This window comes from Podospora bellae-mahoneyi, assembly GCF_035222275.1.
Source record: "Podospora bellae-mahoneyi strain CBS 112042 chromosome 1 map unlocalized CBS112042p_1, whole genome shotgun sequence".
Taxonomy (NCBI): domain Eukaryota; kingdom Fungi; phylum Ascomycota; class Sordariomycetes; order Sordariales; family Podosporaceae; genus Podospora; species Podospora bellae-mahoneyi.
Genome location: NW_026946359.1, coordinates 2,433,184 through 2,458,207, shown reverse-complemented (window position 1 = coordinate 2,458,207; position 25,024 = coordinate 2,433,184). Strand labels below are relative to the sequence as shown.

Sequence of the window (25,024 nt, the reverse complement as noted above, 5' to 3'; positions counted from 1 at the left end):
CGATGGTTGGGTGAGATGTGATATTTTCTAGGGAGTGGTGCCGTGATTTGAGTTGGTGAGTAAGGCGGTCCCTTTCTGACAACACTCGAGATACTTAGGGTGAGTAGTGTGGTGGGTGATGTAGAAACTGAAGCTGCACCAAGAATGAAACAAGCAGAGGAATGTATGAGGAGCAAACTGTAATCCTTTGAACATATTGTCTCCCCCTTACCTTCACCCACCATGTGCCCCGTTGGCACCAGTTTGCAAGACAAAACCAACAGATACCTACGTTTCTTTAAAGGATTGTCTGCCCGGACTGATGAAGATATCAATGTATAAGATACCACCAGCACTACCCGGCATGGATCACAACAGAACACATCAAGCAAAAGGTCAAACAGAGTTGAGAAAAGAGCAAGTCACATTTCGCTTCCAAATCCCATTTGCATCATGATATCTAAACTGACGTGCAGAAAGAAGCAGAGTGAGTTGTCATCAAATAATTGGTAGAAAGTTCGTAACATCATCATCATCATCCATTCTTTTCCATGATAGCCAGCCAGCCACCTGCCCAAATTTCTCTCTATCGCAACGGCCAAGCCAACAAAGCAAGAGATGTAAAACTTCAACTTCATCTTTGCCAAACAATCAGCAACAACACCACCTCCCACCAAAACACAGCAACGACACTCCAAAGTATTGATAGCAAAAACGCATTTTATCTTTCAAAACAGGTTCAAAACTTTCAAGAGGAGAGAAAATTTCAAAAAAACGATAACAGCAGCAAGAGCAGGGTATGTAACAACAACAACTCAAAACGATCCGACAAGATAAAATGCCCCCCTTCCAAAAAATACATCCATCTCCAGGAATATTAAAATAGTCTTTTTCCACCCCCACCCCCTCCAAACATAACAAAAGAATACCCAACACATTATATCCCACCCGTCCCATAACTATTCACCCTATCATTTCATACCCCCTTTATATCCCAAATTCCCAACCTTAAACGCCCAAAATCATTTCCACCCTTCTTTCATTCCCTAAATGTACCCCCCATGATCCCCCATACTAACATCACTCCCCTGCCCCCTCAACCCCGGCTGCGGCGGCGGCCCCATAACCCCTCTCTCCTGCTTCGGGCTCCGTCCCCCAACGCTCGCCCCCCCACCAGCATCACTAATCGGAGTCAACAACCTCACATTCTTCCCCCTTATGCTCTGCGTAGGCGTGGCAGGCGAGGCATACGCCGACCTCGCAACCAGAACCTGCGCAGGTGTAACAACAATCTCGTCATCCCCCCTCCCTTCGTCATCCCCCTTTCTCAGCACCAACGGGAACAGCACCACCCGGACGGTGGCAGCCGTCGATTCGAGCTCCTCATTGGTGAGATTGGACTGTCCCCCGTCGTTCATGAGGGCGGCGTTGAACTTGACGTCTTCGACGAGTTCGCCGGCGTCGTCGTACTCGGGCTGGAGAGGAGGGAGCATGATGTATTCTGCTCTTTGGCAGCGCATCTCTATTGCTAGCCCGACCGCCTCACGGACTACCCGGCGAAGTTGGGCTTGGATTTGGTCCTCCAGGTTGGAAGGGGGAGGGAGTATTTTGGCGAGAGTGTCCAAGATGGCTTGGACAACCGCCTCTGTGTCCTGATCCCGCTGCCTCTTGAAACCTGGACGGCGTGACAAGAGCGTTAATGTCACGGCACGCCACTGTCGGACAGCGTGGGGAGGTCCGACGTCGATGAGCTGCTTCTCAAGGTGCTTGAGCTTTTGGCGTTGCTCACGGTCCATGCCAAAGAGATACCGCGTGAAGACAAATTCCCAGATCATGGTCATGGTCATGCTCATGAAAATGTCACGACGGCGGACGCGGTCATTGAGGTAAGTGTCGACATTGGAGCCGTCAAGGACGGCATTGTCGAGACGGTCAATCAGCTTCTCATCGCTGAGTTCATTCGTCAAGCGACATGCGCGCATGTCGCTGAACTTGGAGAAGCGGAGCACCCATTGCGAGACATGGGCGCACAACTGCTGGCAGCGATGGTCAAAGTAGTCAATGTCACGGACGTCGAGGAAGTCAGAGTCGACGCTGGCTCTGCTCTGCTCGAGAATCTGCTGCTGGAGCCTCTTGATTTCCTCGGTCGAGGCCTCTAGTTGGGTGCGGAGATGGGCGATCTCGGCATCTTTTTCCTTGGCAGATCGCGCTTGTTTCTGAAGTTCTTTGGCGGCCTGAGCTTGTTGGGCTTCGTAGCGACGAACCTCCTCGTGGTGCTGGACGGCGATGGCAGAGGTAGAGTTGCGCAGGCCCTCATTGGTTTGTTTTAATCGCTCGATAACGCCATTGGCTTCGTTGAGGGCGCGCTTGAGCTGCTCGATTTCATATTCGCGGTCGCTGTCGGAGGAGAGGCTCCCGCGGGCCAGCTGGGATTCGGCTTGGGCGCGGCTGTTTGCCAGCTGCTGGTTTTCATGTATAAGCTGTTCGACGCGGGCCTCGAGCTCAATTACTTGCAAGCTTTGGCGGCGACGCATGCTGTGCGGACGGGTCGGTGAGCGTGGAGAGCCAATTCGGCCCTCTCCATAAGCCTCCTGTCGACGGGACAACATGATTAGCAGAGTGAATAATGAAAATAGTGACAGGGGATAAAACTCACAAAGACATCAGACATGTCCTTGGCGGCACGGGTGCGACCTTCATTCGCAATGGGCGGAGATGTGGACGTTGAGCCTGTTGAGGTGGTAGTGGTGGTGGTAGCAGCGGCCAGGGCTCCCAGTGCGGCAGCTCCAGTGATAGCGATGGCTGGGGAAAGGTCGGTTGAGGATGAATTTTGGCCGTGTCCCTGCTCGCGGGCCTTGGCGGCTAGCTCTGTTTGGCTAGACGTGCCTGACCGCAAGTTCCCACTGGTTCGCTTGTCCATTCGTCGGAGCGGGGGGGTTGCAGTGTTGTGCGACCGGATGCTCCCGACACTGCCTGGGCTGTCAGGCCGCAACGGCTCAGGCGTGCGGAGGCGTTGAATGCTGGTGTTGGGCCCAATCCGCTTGGCGCTACTGCTGCTGGGAACAGCCGATGCAACCGCTGATTTTTCTGGCTCAGGCGTGTGAGGGGGCGGTGAAGGCTCCAACAGGCGAACACTTCCGCCCAGTGGTGAGCGTCTCTTTTGTTGGCGTTCCACCTCGGTGCTGTTGCGTGGTGTGAGGTGAACACCGCTGTCACGGAGATGCTCCGTCTCACCAGGCTGGAGACCTCGAGAAACACGGGGAGACTCTTCTCCAAGACCGCTGTCTCGTAAAGCATGATGTGCCGGTGTGTTGAGCCGGACAGGCGTCTTTTGCTTCTTGGGCTCATCCTCCTCCGAGAGCTCCTCTTGAACCGGCGGCAGACTAGCATGAGATCGCATAAAGTCCCCAAAGCTAGACATGCGTGGAAGCCGGACAGGCTGGTCTGCCACAGGAACCATCTCCCGGACATGCTCCTTCTTCTCATCACCCGTGGTATCGCGTGTCTCGAATGCCTCCTCATCAGTAATATCGTCCGGGAAAGAGAACGACCGTTGCACAGGCTCTGGCGACGGCGAGCTCTTCTCACGTTCCATCTTCCTCCCCCTCTCTGATGTATCCTCTGTCTTCGCCTTGGACAACTCCCTAACTGACCTGGGAATCGTCTCTGAATCCATCCTCCCCAGTCCAGCCTCAGTCTTCCATGATCTCCTTGCCTTCTTTTCCACTTTATCTTCATCTTCCTCATCATACAAGCTCCCAACCACTTTCTTTCCCTTCTCGTCATACTCCTCATAAACCGGTGCACCACCCAGCACAGACCCCATATCGTCCCAACCTGAAGTCAACACACTGATATTTGCATCCCCCATCACTCTCCACTCCTCTTTCTCCTTCTCCTTTAACTTGTCGAACAACGAAACGCCACCTGCAAGTGCGGTCGCCGCAACAACAGCCTCCTCCTTGTTCTTCCCCTTGTTAGAGCTTTCATCAACCTCAGCACCGGCGAGCACAGAAGGCTCATCAAGTTCAACTTGCTCTGCCTCCACTGTCTTGACCTTTTTGCGCCGTCCTTCGTACTCGAACGGTTGATCATGCGAAATGTGGCTGCTTTCTTGAGCGGGAGTGAGATCGACTTGCTCTTTGACACTCCACGGGGGTGTTCTCTCAAGGCTAATTGGCGGAAGTAAAGAGATCTCAGGAAGCAAGCCCAAGTCTCCAGTGACAGGCGCGGAAGTTACAACGGTATGATTGCCAGCCTGTTGTTGACTGGCGGGAGTTGAGGGCAAAGGAACAGCCACCTTCTCAAGAACGGGAGTCTGTGGTCTGCTGGGAGGAAGAGGCGTCACCTCAGCCTCGCGAGTGAGCATGTCGGGTGTCTGTTGTCTGCTGATAGGCTTGGGCAAAGCGATGGTGATGGGCTCTTCCTCCATGTTGATAACAACAGGCTCTTGAACCTCTGTATACACAGGCTCCTGCTCCACAGTGGGAGTCTCCTCGACAACGTCCACCTCCACCACAGGAGCCGTCTCGGCGTCTAGAATTTCAATTTCAACGATTGGCGCGTCTTCGACAGAGGGTGTCTCCTCGTCAGAAGTCTCAACAACCGAAACTTCCACGGTAGGTGTCTCGGTGACTGGCGTCTCTTCAGGAACCGGAGATTCCTCAATCGAAGCATCACCCACCGCAGAGCCGCGTTCCTCCACAAGAATTGCCTCATCTGGAGAACCATTTGACGCCTTTTCAACTAGAGGAGTGTGAGCTTCAGGAGCAGCAAAAAGTGCATGCTTCTGCTCCTCGATGATCAGCGGCGTAGTGACACCAGAGCCGCCGTCATGATCGTCGATCACCGCGGGGACATTCTTTCCCTTCTTGTTCTTCTTTGACTTTTTTGTTGGCAAGGGGAAGAATTCTTCATCAGCAAAGTCTCCAACTTTAGACTCGGGTTGCTGAATAAGTGGCTCTTCAACAGGAAGCTGGCGATCGATTGGCTTTTCAGCGACTTCAGCTTCTCTAGTCGAGTGGACAGGAGCGACCCCAAGGGCTGTGGTAGGCTCTTGGACAGGGTCGTCGAAAGGGTCCTTGACAAGCTGAACAGAAATCTCAGGGGTGGACTCCGCAGCTGGAGCAATGACAAGATCAGAAGTAGGCTCTAGAGCAGGCTCCAGTGTAGTCCCAGAAGAGGGCCCAGGAGCAGGCGTGACCTCAGAAGAAGACTCAGGCTGATTCTCAACCTCGATTTTCTTGCCCTTCTTCTTATTCTTCTTTCTCTTTTGCTTCCTGGACTCAACGACAGGAAGCACGAAGACTTCATCTTGCTGCTCGGCTGAAATTTGCCTGAATTCGGTGATCGCTTCTTCTGAAAGAGCAACGCTGCGCTCAGTTGTCTCAGGCGGAATAGACTGCTCCTCAATCGAGACGGGAGAGTCGATGGAAGGGGCGATCTCGGCCTTGTCAGATGTCTCAAGAGGATCCTCGATAAGAGTAGGCTCAGCCACGGCAGGAACCTCGACCTCTTGCTCGGTCTGTGGAATGCTGCGAGAAGATATCGCACCCCCAAGCTGAGTTGGCAAATTGACGATCTCTTTGACGACAGGACTGGCTTGCTCCTCAGCAGTATCAAGTTGAGGAACAGCAAAGGGGGCATTCTCGATTTCAGAAGTCTGAGAAATGTCCAAAGAATGGTCTTGACTGGGCTCTTGAACAAGCTCCTCAGGGGCAAGCGAAACCAGCTCGATAGACTCGGCCGGAGAAGCGGCGACGGTAGGTGGTTCAACGTCAGGCAAAGTTTCCATCTGCATATCAACTTCCAGGTCGAGTGTGGGTGAAGAAGGAGTGTTTTTTGAAATTTCCAAAGAGCGATCTCGACTCGGCTCTTGAACGGGGTCGACAACAAGAGTGTTTGCCTCAATGGTTTGCTTCTCCAAAACTGGCCCGTCAATCACCTCAGGCTGCGAAGCAGCAACAGGGAGTTGTTCAGCTTTGGATTCTTGTCGAATCACCTCTTGCGCAGGCTCAATTTCAACAGCGCCCACTGAATGCTTGTCTGTTGATGGCTCTGGAACAAGTGCTTCTGAGGCTGGTTCTTTAACAATGGGCGTGGTCTCCTCGGGAATACCAACTGCCTCGAAAGCCTTGGGTTGCTGGACTGTCAAGGTCGCAGGCTCACCTTCGACATCGAGAGCCTTCGGAAGCTCCGACAGAGCAGCGTCAGAAGCATCGAACTCGATCACTGGAGAAGGCTTGGTGACCTCTGGCTCAGGAGCGGGGATTGGCTCATCCTCTGTGTCGGACTCCGGAAGCGGTACGGCCGTTGCCTCCGATAAAAAAGACTTTGGCTCATTGACAGTCATTGGTTCGGTGGGTTCATCCTGTGACTTGGGCATAAGAAAGGGCTCTTCGACTGTGGGCTCAAGAGGATTGCTGAATTCCTGGGAAGGCGTTGCAATGGTAGAAGTAGGCTCGGAACTACCGGCTTTGGAACCCTTCTTTTTCTTCTTCCTGGACTTTTTGGATGGCTTCGTTACCTCTTGGATTGCTGGAACCGATGGCTCGATAGGCTCAGGGACATATTCGAGCAATGGTAGTCCGCGTGCCGTAGACTGTTGAGATTCTAGAACGATGGCCTCTTCAACCGCTGGAGTGGCAATGACGGGCTCAACGGACTCATGCGTTGTAACAGAGGGCCCCTCGATTGTCGGTTCTTCGGGTGTTGATTCTTCGATCATGGTTTCCTCGATTGTCGGCTCCTCGATTGTCGGCTCGGCAGTCAGATCCGGTATTGTTGGCGTCGACTCCTCGATGCTAGCTGAAGATGCAACACCCAGAATCTCAGCTTCATTCTCTGCGGCCTTCTTCTTCTTCTTATTCTTACCCTTCTTCTTCTTGGCTGTCAACTCGAATGTCTTTTCGATCACAGGGGCTGGAGTTGAAGCAGGTTCCTCAGGAGCTGTCGCGACGACAGGGAGACTTGGCGATTCCACCAGGACTTCTTCCTTGGGAACGAGAACCTCTTCGTCAATGTTGGTGGCTTCGGGGATCAAAACCTGTTCAGAATCCGGAACTTCTCTCGAAACGGCGGGTTCTTCGGCAATGGCGGGTTCCTGGGTGTTAACTTTGGGTTCTTCGACAGTAGCGACAGCCTCCTCAGGGACTGGCATCTCGTTGACGACAACAGCAGGCTCATCAACGGTAGCCGCAGACTCTTCAGCCATAGCAACAGGCTTCTCAGTAGCTGCAGGTCCTTCCTCAACAACCTCTTCGACGATAACCTTCTCAAGGACAAGCCCTTGAACGACCGGCTCCTCAACGACGGGCATCTCAGAAACTTCCAAAGGCCCTTCAACTGTCTCGACAGTGACCACAGGCTGAACCTCAGACCGAGACTCTTCAGCCAAGACTGTCACTGACTCCTCGATAGTAGCAGGAGCAGCATCTTCGACAACAGTGGAGATCAGCTCTTCAACAGTAGAAAGAGCGATCTCCTCAGTCTCTGGTGCAAGAACCTCGCGCGAAGTATAAATCTCTTCGTGCACTGGGACTGAGTCAACTGCTGGCACAGAAACCGGTTCGAGTTCATCCTCTGTGACTTCTGGAAAGGGAGTTTCAGTTGCTAAAGCGAGATCCTGATTCACAGAGCACTCTTTAGTTGGTGTAGGCACCAGGTCCAGTTCATCCTCGGTGACACCTGGAAGAGGGGTTGCCGCTGCCAAAGCGAAACCTTGACCCCCCGAGAGCTCTTCCACGGGGATAGCAGGCAGTTCGACTTCATCAGCTGTGTCTTCAGGCAGAGGGGTCTCAGTTGCCCAAACGAGATCCTGGTTGACTAAGAGTTGTCCGGGTGGTGTAGCAGGCAGTTCAATCTCGTCAGCTGTGGCCTCTGGAAGAGCAATCTCAGCGGCGAAGGCGAGCTCCCTATCAAAGTCTGGCTTTGGAGCAGACTCTTCATCGGCAGTAAGAAGATTGATTGGCTCTTCCGAAGCGGGCGCAATGTCTTCAGCGACCGAGACAGACTTCTCCGGCAGGGGAGATTTTTCCTCAATAGACGTTTCAGCAGGAGTGGGCGTGACATCAACAGCTTGCTCAGACTCGCTGATAAAAATTGGCTCTTCAACAACAGGAGCTGACTCATCGACAGTGGGGATTAGCTCTTCAACCGCGGCCGGGGCAGTCTTCTCAATGACAGCAACAGCCCGAACGTCATCAGAAGCCATCACTGGGGGAGTATCAGCCTCAACCTCAACCTTTGACTCGGAGTCTTCAGGCAGTGGAACAGTCAAAGCCTCCACCCATATATCCAGTCGAACTTGCGCTTGCTCGATTTCAGCAACTGGAATAAGATCAAAGATCTCTTCAGCCTCATCTGGCAACGGAGTTGTCAAAGCCTCCGCCAATTCATCTTGTTGAAGTCGCGGTTGCTCAACTTCAGCAACTAGAGTAGGTTCAGAGATTGACTCGAGGTCTTCTGGCAATGGGATTGAGATAGCCTCCGCAAATTCATCGAGCTCAGGCTGTCGTTGCTCAAACTCAGCAACTGGAACAAGATCTGAACTGTCCTCGACCTCTACTGGCAACGGAATTAACATCGCCTGCGTCAGCTCATCTGTACGGTGTTGGAGCTGCTCATGTTCGGTAACGGCAGAGCCGACTTCAGCTTCGAGCTTGATAGCGGCGGGAGATTGCTCTGGGACATCTTCCACAACCTCGGCGCTGGCGGGTTCTAGCTGGGCTTCGGGAACGATCTGGATGGCAGGAGTGAGCTCAGGCTCATTTATTGACAACTCTGCCTCTTGCGTAAGTGGAACGACCTCGGGCTCAAGCTGTGGCTCTGCATTCAAAGAGATATTGCGGCCAACGACTGATTCTTGGTCCTGAGTTTCAGGAGTGCTGTCATCAAGCTTTATGATGCTCTGTTCAAGCGCAGGAATGTTGACTTCGACAGCTGGAGTGACCCCTTCAACCGAAGGAGCGATGATCTCCTCTGGAACAGTCGATGGCTTTTCAAAAGAGGGAGCTGGCTCTCCAATATCGGCAACTGGCAGTTCAACCCGAACAGGGACTTCAGGTTCAACAAGACTCTCTGGAGTAGCAACAGCGGTCTCGAGCAAAGGCTCAACAATAGCAGTGGCGGGATCTTCCGTTGCGCGGTGTTCAGCCTCGGCCACAGCGGGTTCTTCGGCAGGAGCTTTGTCGACCGGAGCAATCTCTTCAACAACCTCAACCTGGGCCTCTTCGGCAACAGGCTCAGCAGTTGGCTCAAGAACAGTCACAGACTCCTCTTCCTCGATCTGCTCCTCTTGAATAGCCCCCAAAACAAGAGGGGATTGTTCAACCGCAGCCTCGTCTGAAGCGCTGACAGGCTCTGCGATGGGAAGTATTTGCTCGGGAGCAACCTCGAGCTCCCTTGTCTTTGTAGGCTCGACAGCGGATTCCTCGTTTGAAACTTGCTCCGGGAGAGCAGAAACCTCCTCCGCAGTTGTAAACTCGGCAGTAAGGGTGGTATCTGCCACAGGAATCGAGTCTTGAACAGCAGACTCCTCAGCAGCGACAGTCTCAGGCTCAGAAGCGCTCTCCTCAGGAATGGGCGAAAGGTCCCTAGGAACAACAGCAGTGGTCGTTTCCTGCTCCACTGCCTCCTGTTGTTCCGAAGCTTGTTTTTGCGCAAGCTGCTCCGTGAGCTGAGATAGAGGGGTTCCAAGAGCAACTCCCTTTTCCTGAGTAGTCTGCTCTGCCTGCTGGTAAGGGGCATCGGTCGCAACTGCTTGTTCTTCAACATTTTCCTTTACTTCCCAAGATCGACTGTCAGGTGCAGCTACCTCAACCATCACTTCTACACATGTATTAGTCTCAATCCCTTCTCTTATATTTTCAACTCTCATCCGATAATACAAAAGAAAAGGGATTCTCACCATCTTCCTTCCCAACCTCCTCTTCCACATTCTGCTTCTCCTCCTGCTCACTGCTAGGCCAAGCAATCCCGCTCTTCTTCTTCGCTGCCGCCTTCTCCCTCCTCTCCCTGAACCGTCCCGCCACCCTCTTCAACCTTGTCGCAAGCAAAAGTCCATTCATCACTGAAGGCCCAGCTTCCTCATTTTTCTCACCAACAGTCCCCTCCGAATCAGCCATACTTCCCCCAAACTCCGACGGCGTCTCCGCCCTCTTTCCCAAAGCCAACGACAGCACCGACCTTGCATCGCTAATGCTATCAGCATCATTTTCAATAGCAGAAGTAGTCTCCTCCGCTACCGTGCCAAGCTGATGATCAAAGCTCTCCTGGGAAGGAGACGCCTGTTGCTTAGGAGAGTCAACCAACCCCAACGAGGCTGGCTTGTTTGTTTTGAGCCATCCATGTTCCTCATCCGTAGGGCTAGCAACAGCTTTCAGGGCAGTAGACTTCTTCCGCTTCTCTCTCTTCTTGCTCCGGAGAGTGTAACGTGACGAAGGACCAGATGCATCCTCCGACTCGTGCTCCGTTACAGGAGACATGGCACCGCTGCTCGTGGGGGTATAGGCGCCAGGGCTGATCGCTTCCAGGGCGAAGCTGACCGAGCGAGGCCTGGCACCCATTGGGGAAGAGGCGAGCCTCAATTCATGCAGTTGTGTAGCATCAATGGGGGAGGCCGCTGTTGGGATTGGCTGTAGTGCCTGAAACGAGTTCTCTTGTTGCTGCAAATGCGGTTGTTGTGGGGGAGGTACAGCGATGTCACCCAATTGTTGTTGTTCTTGCAGGGGAGTTGCTGCAGGTACTGCAGGTGTTTCAGCCCGACCTTCTTCAGGCCGTTGTTGAACCTCGCCTTGGGCGACGGATGAGGCGGCCTTGTCTTCATCAATTGGCGGTGCTGGGTCAATGTCAGTCTAAATGATGTTCTTGTATTCAATTCTAGTGTTCCTTACTCTTCTCCTCTTCTGCCCTTGTAGTATCAGTGGGAAAATCAGATTCAACCTCTTCCGGCAGCGGTACAAGTGCTGCAGCCTCCTCAATAGCGATTGGTTCTGACTGGGTAACGGCAGTCCTTCCAGATGCACCACCTGTCAAGGCCTCAATGGTACTGTCTGCAGCCACGAGCGGGGCGGTGAAACCTCGTTCGACTGAATATGAAAAATGATTAGTTCATCTGATGCATCATGGTGTGTTTGTGGTCTGACGGGGCAATATAGAGCTTACCGATGCCGGACTTGACGTCATTTGTTGACTTTGTCTCGGCGAGGCCATCACCAGTGTCAGTCTCCTCCTTAATGACCGGCTCCAGCTCCGGAGTGGCTTCGGTTCTCAACGGTGACGCGGTGGGGAGGTCCTGTTCCTGTTGCAAAGAAATCGTGTCAAAGCCTGGTTCTTCCTTGGAGACGTCTTGTACAGCAGCATCATTATTGTCAAGGAGTAGTAAATCATGGGGAATAGTAACAGGAACACCATCTTGTCGATCGCTGGAGATCTCATTGAGTGCAGATTCCACCGTCTCCTGGTTGTTCTGGACGCTCTTTTCTGGCAACTGTGCTGGTGAAAACGATGATGAAAAAACCTCAGAAACGGGATGGGCCTCGGTCTGGTGTGGTTTATTGTCGTCCTCACCTCTTGGTGTTGTACTGTCGCTGCCATGGCTAATGTTGGGTTGCTCGCTTGAGTCTCGACTGACCTGTCCGGGAATATTGTGCTCCTCGAGGGGCTGCTCCATGCTCTTGGGCTCCTGTTTGTCTATGAGAGAATCGTCTGCGTCCTTTTGCAGCTCGTCGTCCGCAGAAATCGAAATGGCGGCAGCATCCTCAGGGATTTGCTTGGTCTCGGGCTCCGGGTCCGTGGACGGGTGCTGAACAGTGGTATCCGGGACGGGTGGCTCTTCGGCAATGAGGACTGTAGTTAGATTTTCAGTCGATTGGGAAGCGTTCTTTTTCTTCTTTTTCTTTTTGGACTTCTTACTGCTGGTTGTTGTAGACGCGGGAAGCTCTTTGACTTGGGCCGGGGCAGCTTCAGGGGCAGCGGCAGTCTCCTTGAGAGGTACTGCCTCAGCAGCAGGGGTCACTTCGGAAAGAACGGTGATATCTTCGGCGAGGGCAACTTCCTCAGCAGGAGTAGTTTCAGTGAGGGCCTCCTCTACTTGGCCTGAAGAGGCAGATGGCTCTGGGACCAGTTCCGAGACTGACTGTTCAGTAGCATTAGTGGCGTTAGATGTCTCCAGGTTCTCAGTAGCTGTAGCGGCGGCCTTCTTCTTTCTCTTCTTCTTTTTGTTCTTCTTTGTCGCAGGCTCAACCACCTCCACATTCTCAGAAGCCGTAGTGGGCAAAGGCTCATCAACAGCCTCCTCCTGAACAACATCTTCAGACGCTGCTGCTGTGATCTCCGGTACTAAGACATCCTGGACTGGCTCGTGGGCAACGACTGGCTCATCAACAACACGCGACGTGCTTTCCTTTTCGTCATTCCGCACGGTGTCCTTGCTCTCTTCCTTGTCAACAACATCAACATCGACAACCTCAGCCTCGACCAGTTCTTGTCTCTCATCCGACAACTCTTTTGTTGCCTCATGCTCAATCTTTGCCTCGTCTTGGACAAGAATAGGGCTCTCAACAAGAGAAACAGCGGTGTCTAGCGCAAGGCTAGCCGTATTCAACCCTAATTCCTCCTTGGCTTCAGGCTTATGCACGTCTTCTGCAGGCCCCACTTCAATGGAACGGTCGCTAGACTCGCCTAGACCCAGCCCCTGTTCTGTTTGCTGACTTTGGAGTTCAGGGCCTTCTTCGAGAATTGTCTGCGTGGCCGGTTCCTGCTTCTTGATGCCCCAAAATCCGGGACGAAAGGGGGAAACAGCCGGCAGCATAGACAGAATGCCCTTCTTCGTGATATCTCTGGTCAAAGTTGGCGTGGTAGGGCTTGAGATTGAACCTGACCTTGACGGTGCAGCTGCAATATGCTCCTCTTTCTCGGCAGGTTCAACATCATCCACATCATCTCTGACCGGAGGCTGAGGACCAGGGCCCTGATTCTTTCCAGAATCATCAAACTCACCGCTGCTCGGAGCTTGCGTTTCTGCTGAAGCCACGCTCTCAGCCGCAATGTCCTGTTCTGGCGGTGGAGCCTCGGGAGCAGCCTCCTCTTCAGCCACATCTGCAGCTTCGGCTGCAGCCTTCTTAGCCTTCTTCTTTTTCTTCTTGGACTTTTTGCCGGGAGTGGGTGGTTCCTCGGTAGCAGGGACTTCTTCAGCAGGGAGTATTTCGTCAGGAGCCGGGAATTCCTCGGTTTCAGGAGCAACGTCAGCGTCATGGCTCGGTTCATCATGTTGTTGGTCAGGAGAAGGCGACGGTTCGTCGTCCGGCAGGTAGCGAGAAACAACAGGTTTATTGACTATGGACGATGCGGGCTGGTCGTTGGTCGACTGGTTGCTCGAAAGAATGTTGAGACCGCCGGACGATTCGCCTCTCTGTTGCTCTTGCTGAGATCCACTCCCACTCTCACTCCCCTCCTTTTCACCCTTCCTCTGTTTCTTCTTCTTGTCTTTCTTTGTCGGACTGGGAACCAAACCATCCTCAGACATTTCCTCCTCAGGCGTTGTAGCAGGAACCACCTTAGCCACGACCTTGGAAACAGCAGGCAATTCTGGCTGGGTCTTTTCACGCTTGCTCCAGAGCCCAAGAAGCGAACTGAAAGTTTGGCGAGGAGAGTCTTTCTTCTTGGTCGACTCAGACAGCTGAGATTCGTAGAAAGTTGACCCAGAAAGGTAAGTAGGTGCTTCAGACGCAGCGACGGTAGATGTTCCATCCTCATTGAACGAATAGACACTCTCGCTCTTCTCTTGGCTGGGAGGAATCTGCATTTCAGAGCCCAGACGTTGGATGTCTGGCTGAGAACCGTTCTGGCGCATGTTGGCAACAACAAGAGTGCTGGCAGGGCCGGCAGCAGCGGCAGTATCCACAAAAACCGACTTGCCTTTGTCGAAATCATCCAGTTCCTTCTCCTTCTCAAGTGCGCGCCTTGTAATGGGGCTCGGTGGCGTCTTGACATCGGAATAAGATGACGGAGGCTCATAAATCTGTGCATCGTTGCCATCTGTGACTTGAGAAAGTGTCGCGAAGTCTTGCTCTTGCACCCCCGCGATTTCCCTGCCAGTTGATCTGCGCGACGGTACAGTTTCTGCTTTCTCCAAGTCCGTGACGATAAGCGGCAGAACAGGCTTGTGTACAGGTGAAGAAGCGCGACTCTGAGGAAGAGCTGGCAGATCGGCCAGGTTTACCTCGACTGCATCGAGTTGTACTTGTGCAGCCTCAGCGGACGACAAGAAGGGGCTGTCAGGAAGAGCTGGTAACTGATCCAAGTCTTCTTTGGGCAACTCAGCTGTAGCCGAAGCTTGTGTCGGTGACATGGGCTGGCTTTCTGAGAGAACTGGCAAATCCTCAAGGTCTTGATTGCGAGGCACAGATCGGCTTTCGGGAAGAGCTGACAAGTCATCTGATTCTTGGCGAGGCAGTTGAGGCGAAGCAAGGTCTGGAACAGGGGAAGTTGGCGGACTTTCGGGAAGAGCTGGCAAGTTCTTAAAATCTTCCTCCGGAGGCTCATGCTCAGCAACTTCATCAGGAGCCTCAAGAGCATCGAAGAACGTATCAGCAGCAGCCTCGACAGGAGCTTCCACAGGGATCTCCACAGCGGCCTCAGCCGTAGTTTCGAGGGGGGACACGGGCCGACTATCCAGAGGGGCTGACAGAGTCTCAACGCCTTCATTGAACACCTGTTCAATAGGGACTTGAACAGGAGACAATGGTCGAGCATCACCAGGTGCGGGCATGGACCGGACAGTAGGACTGCCTGGTCGGCTTTCAGGAAGAGACGGCAAGTTGTCCAGATCTTGGGCTGGTAGCTGAGGAGCAGAGGTCTGAGCAGGCGATACAGGCAGACTATCGGGAAAAGTTGGACGGTCGCTAAAATCTTGGCCATGAAGCTGAGTCGAACCAGAATCCTCCACAGGGGTGGTTGGCTGGCTTTCAGGCAGAGCAGGCAAGCTGTCAAAATCCGAGCTGGGAAGTTGGCGAGGTTCAGAAACCTCGATCGGAAAAAATGAGTGTCTGACGGGAAGGGCAGGCGTATCGACCAAAGGTTCATCGCGCGCATCGACTAACTGAGGCAGGGCCAGCTGAGAAGGCGAAGGAGAACGGCTGCCAGGCAAAGCAGGGAAGGCATCTTGAACAGGAGACATTGGCTGGCTTTCCGGCAGAGCAGGCAGCGTGTCCAAAGGCGCCTCTTGAATCTGGCTTGAGAGGCTATCCTGAGCAAATGACGTTGGCTGGGTCTTAGATAGAGCAGGCAAACTGTCCGCAAACTCATCAGGGAACTGACGTGAGATGGGAGCATGGGCAGGTGGGACAGGTTGAGAATCAGGAAGAGCCGGCAGCTCATCTGTGTCGTCTTGAGGGAACTGGCGTGGCACAGGGACATGAACGGGTGATGAAGACAGGCCCAAGGGAACTGCAGGCAGAATCTCCTGGTGCTCAGACAGAACGGGCTTGAGTACAGGTGAATCCGGACGAGACTCGGGAAGAGCAGGCAACTGATCCAAGTTATACTCGTGATGTTTGCTGGAGGCAGACACTTGGATGGCAGAGGCTGGCTGGCTTTCAGGGAACGGCAAAGCCTCGAGGCTCTGGAGCTCTACAGGCCGTTCAACCGGAGAAGCAAGCGGGCTCTCGGGAAGAGCTGGTAGATTGTTGAGGATCTCATCAGGAAGCTGGCGAACCATGGGATGCTGAATAGGGGAAGGTGATGCCGTCTCAGAAAGCGTGGAGAAGCTCTCTGGTTCTGTGGCACGAACGGGCTCAGGAGCAGGAGAAGTTGACGTGTCCCCAGAATCAACAGGGAGAGACGCTAGCTCATGAGTAGTAACAGACTCGACAATAGGGGATCCCGGCTTGCTTTTCGGTAAGGCTGGTAGAGAGTCGAGTTCCGAAATAGGGAGAACCTCAAGCAGAGGAGAGGCCGGTAGACTGTCTGAAGAGGCTGGAAGAGCATCTAATTACGGGTTAAGAATAGATTCTGCAGCAGGTGGGATTGACTTACTCTCGGATAGTGCTGGCAGTACTTCTGGCGCTTGAGCCAAAGTCGGCTCAACAACAGGGGAAATTGGCGTACTCTCAGGAAGAGCGGGCAGAGACTCGTGCCCCTGGGAGAGGACAGGCTCAAAAATTGGATAATTCAACTCGCTCTCGGGCAGGGCTGGCAGAGACTCTAGTCCCCGTGGGACAACAGACGTGAAAACAGGAGAAGATTGCTGCTGCAATGTATCAACGATTGGCGAATCAGGACGACTCTCTGAAAGAGTGGGAAGCTCAACGTCGTGGATAGGCGAGGGAGGGCGGCTTTCGGGAAGAGTTGGAGTCTCCTTCGACACTACGGCGGGATTTGGATCAACAAGGTCCTCCGTGGCTGGCTGAGAATTGCCGAGCACTGGCAGATGTTCCAGAGCAGGAGACATAGGCAGACTTTCAGGTAAGGCTGGCAGATCTGAAAAATCTACAGGCTTTGGATGAAGGGAGATAGCCCGGCTATCAGAGGGCGGGAGAGTTGGTGAGGCATCGAAGACGGTCCGAGCAGACGATTCTGCCAACACGAGCGGAGATTCGGGCTGACTGTCAGGCAGAGCTGGGAGTTGAGAAACGTCTTCAAAGGTCTGGACAGGAGACTTTGCCAACTCCACAGGGGACTCGGGTCGGCTCTCTGCCTCAAAGCGCAACTCTGAAACCTTTTCGAGCGCCTCCGCCAGCGACTTTGACAAGTCTTCGATGGGAGAGACCGGCCCACTTTCAGAAAGTGGCAGTGCGGGGATTTCTTCAAGAGTCTCATTAGCCAAGCTTGGTTTCTGAAGAGGAGACGAAGGACGGCTTTTTGAAAGAGATTGCACGCCTGATAGAACGGGCAGGGAGAAGAGAGTAGTGAAGAAATGACTACCAGAGCGGGGACGCGGCGTAAACGATGGAGCAAGGCTTGCCGGTCTGCTTTCCGCAAAATTGGGCGTAGCCGAAAGGACTGGAGCAACAGGTTTGATGTCAGGACGAGCTGGCAGTGGCGAGAGAACAGGATTGGCAGGTCGGCTCTTGGGAAGGGCAGACAAGCCTGGGAACACAGGACCAAGAGACCTGCTCGATGCAACCACTTGCTGGGTCAAGCTGACAGGGCTGCTAGGTTCGCTTTCAACGACTGCAGATTTGCAGTCAAGATGATCGACTTCATCGTCAACGACAGCTTCTTCCTCAACAGCAATAGCTTCAGCCGGTACCACGGGACTCTCCGGTGTGCTGTCTGGGAGAGGCGGCAAGGCTGAAAGAACAGGGCTAAGAGGCTTGTTGTCTGGGAAGACTGAGACATCCTCAAAGACCGGGCTGCCGGGTCCGTCTTCTACAGAAGCTAGAACATCAGAGACAACAGGGGTAGCAGACCGACTTTCAGGCAGAGTTGGCGAGGCCGAAACGGCAGGTTGGCTTTCCGAGGTATTGGGCTGGGCTGTAACAATCGGGCTGAGAGGTTTGGTTTCAGACAGAACGGGGAGGTTTGTATGAACAGGAGTAGCAGGTTCGCTATCAGGGAGAGCAGGCAAGTCCGCAAAAACATCAGGAACAAGCATACGCTCTGGGACGACTGACAAATCCGAGAAACTGCGTGAACCAACACGATTGTCCGCAGGAAGCGGTAAATCGGAAACTGACAAGCCTGAAGAAACGGGGCTTGGTGATCTGCTTGCGGGGAGACCCGGCAGCGTGTCGATGACTGGAGAGCCAGGAGTGCTAGCAGGAAGAGCTGGTAAATTGGCTGACGGAACAGGACTGGGGGCGCGGCTTCGGGGAAGAGCCGGAAACCTCTCATGATCAGGAGTACCAGGCTGCTCCTGCGGAAGAGCTGGCAGCGCAGATGCATCTTCAAACTCTCCAGCATGTGGCAAGACTGCAACAGGAGGAGAAGCCAATTCCATATGCACTGGAGAATCTGCCCGGCTCTCTGGCAGTGGTGGCAGCTCCTCCATCTCCTCAAAGTGGCCAGGCAAAACGTTTTGCACAGGAGATGCAGGAGCACTGTCAGGGAGAGCGGGCAACTCAACAACCTCTGGCGACTCTGTGGTTTGTGGCATAGTGCTGGGTACCGGGCTCGCAGGTCCGCTAGAGGCAAGCAAGAGTTCGGTTCCATCTTCTCGAGTGTGAGGTGAGTTCTTGTCGTCAATTGAAGTCCCATAGGAGCTCTCCAGAGACGGCAATTCCAAAGTCTCAACCGGCACATCCAGAGTAGAGGCATCCTGAAGCGGCGAGAGAGCACGGCTTTCTGAGAGGGTCGAAGCAGAGGCTTCCTCCTTGGCCAATTGTTGGATAGGAGAGTCTGGCAAAGAAGGCAACTCCTCCAAAGGTCCTCCAAAGACCAAAGGTGCAGATGATGGTGACGGGCCCTTTTCGAGAGGTGAATTTGGCAAACTCTCGGGTAGCGCAGGCAAGAGCTCCAATTCATCACCAAAGGCTAGCTGTCTAGCAGGCGCTTTGAAGGGCACAACGACTGGCGAGAGCTGCTCGAGGTCTTGAACGTCATCCTCTTTATCCGTGGTGGACTGGCTCTCGAGATGCACAGATCCAATAGGTGACATCTGTTCCAAGCTTTCAATGTCATTCCCCCTAGCCTCAGGAGATTGGGCAAACTCGTCAGCCGCGAAAGCACGGGGCGTGGTCTCTCCAGATCCGAACCCAGATGATTGCTGTTCGAATGATCTCGCAAGTGGCACGTCAATCTTGAGCTGGTCCTGTAGCATCCTACCAGCACCGAGCGCTCCCAACGCTCCAATGGAAGCACCTGCAAGACCAAGACTGCCCCGCTGAAGGTAGCCGGCATCGATATCCTCATCTCGATCTACAGCATCAAAGCCAGGAGATTCGGGTGCACTCGAAGGCGGCTCACTCTCACTCTCCGGCAGCGCGGGGTAGTCCACCACATCCGGCGCCCTCTTCTCCTCTCCGCCTTTCTTCTCAATCAACCACAACGGCTTGTACTCCTTCCCCATATCCCAGCTTGTTGGTCTAGCCTGTCTACTCTTAGGGGGCGAGTACGGCTGCTCCACACCTTGAACAGGGCTTGATCTTCCAACCCGAGGTGAAGATGGCACAGATCGCCGGCCCATCACCAACGGTAACGGAACTGCTGTTCGACTGGGAGTTCTGACATGACCCTGACCCTGACGGCGAGATGAGACAGTCGCGCTTCGGGTCCGTTGCTCTTGAGGCGGAGTATTAGGGCGACTCTCCGGCAAGGAAGGGAAGAAGTCGTCCAATTCGTAAAAGCTGGGATCGTCAGGGGAATTTGGCTCACTAGGAGGCAGAGGAAGCAGGTCTCCAAACTGGGGATCGATCGCTGGCTTAATCTCACGATGCACCTGGACTTCAGGGTCGACCTTCTGGGAGCTGTAGCTGATACTTCGCTCACGGCGCCAGATGGGCTCTTGGGTGTCTTTGGCTTCCCCTAATCCTTTGAATACCTCTTCAATCATGGAAGAGGGCAGGACGGCGTTGAGATGGGAGTACGGGCTTGCAAAGGCCTGGACTTCCATCAGGCCGGCACCGTCGCCACTGGTGCCGGCTTTAGCTAAAAAAGACTGCTTGTCCCTGTTCTCTGCGGTTTGCTGAGCGTTGCCAGTGATGTGCTTGGCATCGTCGGCTTGGTCGTTCGTCTGGCCAACAGGATCAGACGGAGTCGAACTCAACTCTCGCTCGACTACCCGAAAGGACTCCTCTTTTGGCTGGTCGATCACCTGGAATGAAGAAGCTTCTTTGGATAGTTTGGAGGGAACCTTTCCAGAGAGGTCCTCTTCGTGTGGCCTGTCTGGTGGCTCTTCGTGCTCTGGTATGTCGACATAATCTTTTCTGGTGCTCATATGGCTTCTCCTGTTACTTTTCTTGCTGCCTGAGCTGCTGCGTGACACCTCTGAAGAGTTGGACTTCCTCCTGGGGGAAGAATCAAAGTCTTGCTCAGCGTGTGCCGGTACAATAGGAAGCTCTGTAGGCGCGGCGGTGACAACAGAAGGTGATGGGCGGCTAGAGTCGCTTGGATCAGTAACAGTCTCGGCAGAAGGAGGTACATAGAATGGCTGGGTTGAGCCGCGAGGCGAGTCCCGTCGGCGGAAGTCTTCGTTCTTGATCACAATGTTGGGATCAAAGCCCGAAGCCTGCAGTCCAGCAGCCACGGTGGCGTTGAAGTCAAGATCTTCCTCGAAAGAGCCCGGCATCCGGCTCAAGCTGGAGCTGGATGATGTCGGCTTCGGGCCGACCCGTGGGGGCGTCTCATCTTCCAGATCAATGGGAACATACCTCCTCTGTTGTGGTGGGGTAGACGGGGGCTCAGAGATGGCGGGACCAGGCGAGGTATCTCTTTGTTCTCGCTCAGGCACAACCTCTCTCGGCTCTGAAGGCGGCTCAGCAGTAACAATGGCCGGCTTTGGCTTCTCTTCAACAACAGCTGCCGAAGCACTCTCGCCCTCGATCGCCCTGGAACCAGAAGCCTCCGCGGCAGCCTCCGCGGCCTTGGCTTCCTCTTTCCTCTTCGCAGCAAGAGCAGTGGCACCAGCAATAGCAGCCGCTAGCGTAGACGACCAGGCATTGGTCTTCTTGCCCGGAGACGCGAACTTGAACTTCAGTGGTTTCCTCTCCTGAGACGCGTCTCTGCTCTCGGGGGACTCTTTCACGCGACCAGTGTCATAATCCTCGGGTACCTCCACAGCCTCACCGCGACGAGTCATGATGATTTTTGTTTCCTTCTTGGGGCTCCGAGGAGGGGTGGCAGGCTCGTCCTTGTCCTTGGGCGGTTCGGCATCAACCACAGTCGCCGCCTGGGAAGATGAGCTCACAGACCGCATCATCTTTTCCGGGTTAGGCGATACTGCAGGAGTAGGCAACACCAAAATGAGCATCGGTCTCTCCCTCTCACACGACGGATCCCTAGACTTGAAGATCGGCATCATCATGGCCGGGTTGACACCTGGAATAGCGGGAGGAGCCTGGTACTTGACCAAGTCATGAGGCATAATCACATTGTCAATCCTCACATCAGCGTTGGGGCCGTCAAACACCGACTTCTTTGGAGCACGCTTCATCTCAGGGGGAGTGACGATACGGACCACGGGATCTTCGCCGTTATCCTCGTATTTGTCCATGATGGAAGGCGAAGGCGAAACGCTGCGAGAACGGGACTCCTCTCCTGCGATTCTCTCAGCGATCTTGCGTTCGCGATAGACTCGATTGGCTTCTTCCTGGACAGGATCCCGGACAGGCTCACAGTCACGGCCTCTGGAGGGCGCGCGAGAGCGGGAGCGCTCTCTATCATTCTCGGAAGACTCGACGACGGCAATGGCAGCAGCGATGGTGGCAGGATCGGCGGGGATAGTCGACTTGTTGGTTTCCTCAACGATCTTCTGAGCTCGGGCAATCTCGAGTTCATACGACTCACGGCGGCTGAGACGCTCCCGCACCTCCCCTTCTGGCTCGGGCTCCAAGCGATCCCAGTCTGGCTCGACAGTGAGAATGGCAGGAGTCAACGGTCGATCAGTGGGAGGGGTATGGGAAGGAGTTGGGAAGGCGTCGGTCGGGACTTGGAACTGGAAAGGGTCAACAACGACAGGAGCACGGCTGCTGCTGCTGCCTGACAGCTCCCCACGAGATAATTCGGCAGGGGGCTCGACGGTAATGGCAGAAGGGGCACCCTGAATAGCCTCCAGCTCAGCCAACCGCCTGGCTCGCTCCTTCTCAGCCTCGATCTGTTTCTGAGTTTCAGCAAGCAACTTGCGGAGCTCTTCCCTTGCTTGCCTCCTTTCCTCCTTGGACTTCTTCTTGACAGCAGGAGCCAGAGAGTCGGCCCCAGGTGGCTTTTTCTCATCGAGGGCAGGTGCCGAAGGTGGAGGAGCAACCTCGCGCTCCTTCCCTTTGTTGACCTCAGAGCGAGCAGGGGCAGGAGCAGGGGCAGGAGCAGGGGCAGGAACCGAGTCAGCAACATCAGGACGTCCCTCAACGACAACAATCACGTCCTTTCTCCGATCTCGCGATCGCTCCTTATCACGACTTGGCTCACGTCCGCCACTTGCTTCCAAAGCCCGCTTCTCCTCCCGCTCCCTCTTCTGGTTGGCATCTCTGGATCTCCGGTCGCGCTCAGCCTTTTCGCGCTCGTCATTAGCCACACGCTCCTGCTGGTAGATAATCTTGCGTTGCTCCCGGACGATCCTCTCCTGCTGCTCGATCCAGTCTTGCTTCTTCTTCTCCTCCCTTGCCCGGCGCTCCTCCTCCTCGGCCTTCTCGCGGATCTCCTTCATGCGGACCTCGTATTCATCGCGCAAGCGCTGTTCCTCACGGGCGTGACGTTCACTGTCCTCGCGATGCCGCTTGACTTCCTGCTCGAGCCGCATACGCTCCTTGTATCCATCGTCACGCTCCAGGCTGGGTGAGGTTCGGTGAACAGGCGAAGTCTTGCTATCCCTACGAGCACCGGCTGCGAGCACTGCACCAGCCACAGCACCGATAACAGCGGGAGTGATGACCTCGGAAATACCACCTTTGCTCTCGGGCTCCCGTCGAGAATAGCGATCATCATCCCGGTCGCGACCAGTCGGCGTATCGTAATGGCGGTCACGCTCACGCTCACGCTCACGATACCGTTCATCCGATCTAGTGGCATCTGACGTGGGTGGACGGTCGTAATCGCGTCTGAGCACATGTCAGCCACCACTCACTCTGCCCAACCTTATTTCATCTGAAGTCGTAAAACACACAGACGACACAAAACAACTTCAGAAGAAACTTACCTATTATATCTCTCATCCCTCTTATCATTAATATCAATGGTGCTCCGCCTGGCATCATCATCATAACGGCGGCGTCTCTCCCGATCATAATCATCATCACGTAGTGGCCTCTCATCACGTTTCTCGTCGGGCCTCCTCCCCTCGTCCTTATTATTATTCAACACCGCACCAGCAACAACCGCAGCCCCAATAGCACCCACGACAGCCGGAAGAGCTGCTGAGATACTACTCTCTTTATCTCTCTCTCGCTCCCTCTCTCTGCGCTTCTTCGGACTGCCCGTGCTAATCTCATGCTCCCTATGATGACCTCGCTCTTCCAACACCTGAGGCGAGACGGGAATTCTTGGTCGCGGGGCTTGAATTTGCACTGGGGTACCAAGATTGGTCGCAGTGATAGGCTGATCAAAACCATGCTGCTGCTGTCTCTGCCTTTGCACCAGAGCTTCATTGCTTGCGCTTCCCGGCAATGGAATCGGGTTCTCAGCCGTCACTCTGTGCGCCAATGCGGGAGACTGATACTGAGACTGCACCGGAGAGACATACTCCCCAGGCCTAAAACCGCAAGGAGTATTCACATATCCCCGGAGAGAGTTCACGGGACCAAACATTGCTGGATCGACGGCGCTTGGCTTGCGGTCTGGCGGACGGATGGCTTCGGATGGGCGTTCAGAGATGATGGTGGGAGCTAGGCTACCGGCTCCAATCGCTGCGCCCATGACGCCTGCTGTCCCGGCTAAAGCTGTCAGCGGAGGAAGGATGGGGTCCGAAAAACGAGGCATGGAGCCGTAAGCGAGACCAGAGTCTGAATCAGAGCTGGGAGAATCAGAGTCGGAGTCGGAGTCGGAGGCGGATTCCCATTCTTCATCACTAGAGAAAGACTGCGATTTATTTGGCCGAGAGGAGCTGATGCCGCGAGTCCCGCCAGAGTTTTTACGGTGTAAAGCAGAGACAGCTGTCGCGGTGGCCACCATACGGGAAGGACGAGATTTGCCCTGGCGTTCGAGGTCGCGGAGGTTCTCAGCACGGGCGAGGTCGGACAGTTTCCTGCCAATGGCGATGATCTCCTCGTCGGTTTGGACACGCTTGAGAACCGGAGGACCGTCCGGACCAACATTGGGACCTTGTTGAGGATGGGGCTGGTCATATTGATGCGGGAGAGGAGGAGGGTAACCTTGGCCAGAGTGGTGTCCATGTTGGCTATAGTGATGAGGGGAGTAGGGTCCTGGTGGTGCTGGATATGCGCCGCTTACATGGGAGAAAGCCCCCGGGGTATATGGCTGGTGGTGCTGTGGATATTGCGGGATCTGTTGGTGCTGTGAAGGCGATGGGCGATGGGTACTTTCGATGGACGACCGCGACACATATCCGTTGCCGTAGGCAAGATCGCTGTCAACTGAAGAAGTCGAATAGTTCTTCCTCTTGAAAGAGCGCCGCTTTTTGACCTTCTTCACAGATGACAGGGCAAAGAAGTTACGGATGCCAAATCGGCTTCGACGGGAGACATTCACCAGCGACGAAGAGGTCGACGAGGAGGCGGATGTGGTGGAATCGGCCCTAGATCGGTGATATTGGTGCTGCGTGGGAGTTTGTGTCTGGGACGAAGATAGCCCCGTCATGTTCTGCGTAGGAGTGTGGGTTTGGGATGATGACACGGGCGGGATTATTGCGCGGTCGCCTACTTCGGGTCCGGGTGGTAGTTGTTGTGGTAGTAGGGGGGCGGGCTGGGCAGCGACGACGCCGGCGGCGACAGCGGCGGCAGCAGCGAGCTGTTCTCTGGAATGCCGACGCTCGGCGCGTCGCCGCCGGGAGCTCTCTGGGCTCCGGCGACGGGCCGTTGGCTCTCGCATCATTTTGGCGAAAGCTCAAGAAACAACCTGTCGTCCAAACTTCCTTCACGTTCCATTCATTGAAGTGGGTTGTTTTTTGTTGTGTTTATTTCACGCGATAAGGGGTACTTGACTTCAAAAAATCAGATTTGCGCCTTGGTATTAGTTTCGTCAACACCCAGCGAGTATCGCGACAACTGGGTTTCAAAGATCAAGAGTAAGGAACGAAAGTCTGTGGAAAGGATAGGATGGAAGATGGAGGTTCAGGTGTGTGTTGTCGTTTGGAGATCTGAGATGGATTGTTCCATCCGAACCATCAATCAATCAAGAGGCTGGGGGTCGCAGCTAACCCAGCTCTGGAACTGCCTGAACCCTGAACTCGTCTGCTCTGGGGCCGGGGTCTGAAAGCTCCCCTCACCAAGAAAGTGGA

The 25,024-nt window shown here is 54.4% G+C and overlaps 1 protein-coding gene across 1 annotated transcript; it reads right to left on the bottom strand.

The window, feature by feature from the left end:
- Positions 1 to 401: 401 nt before the first annotated feature.
- On the bottom strand, positions 402 to 25,024 carry QC761_107530 (uncharacterized protein). Its single transcript, XM_062874027.1, has 7 exons — positions 22,769 to 25,024; positions 16,015 to 22,670; positions 11,143 to 15,966; positions 10,872 to 11,066; positions 9,887 to 10,816; positions 2,636 to 9,807; positions 402 to 2,570 (listed from the first exon to the last, which is right to left on the bottom strand). Exons 1-7 carry the CDS (start codon positions 24,616 to 24,618, stop codon positions 1,026 to 1,028), a joined length of 23,172 nt encoding a protein of 7,723 aa, XP_062737131.1. The 5' UTR covers positions 24,619 to 25,024; the 3' UTR covers positions 402 to 1,025.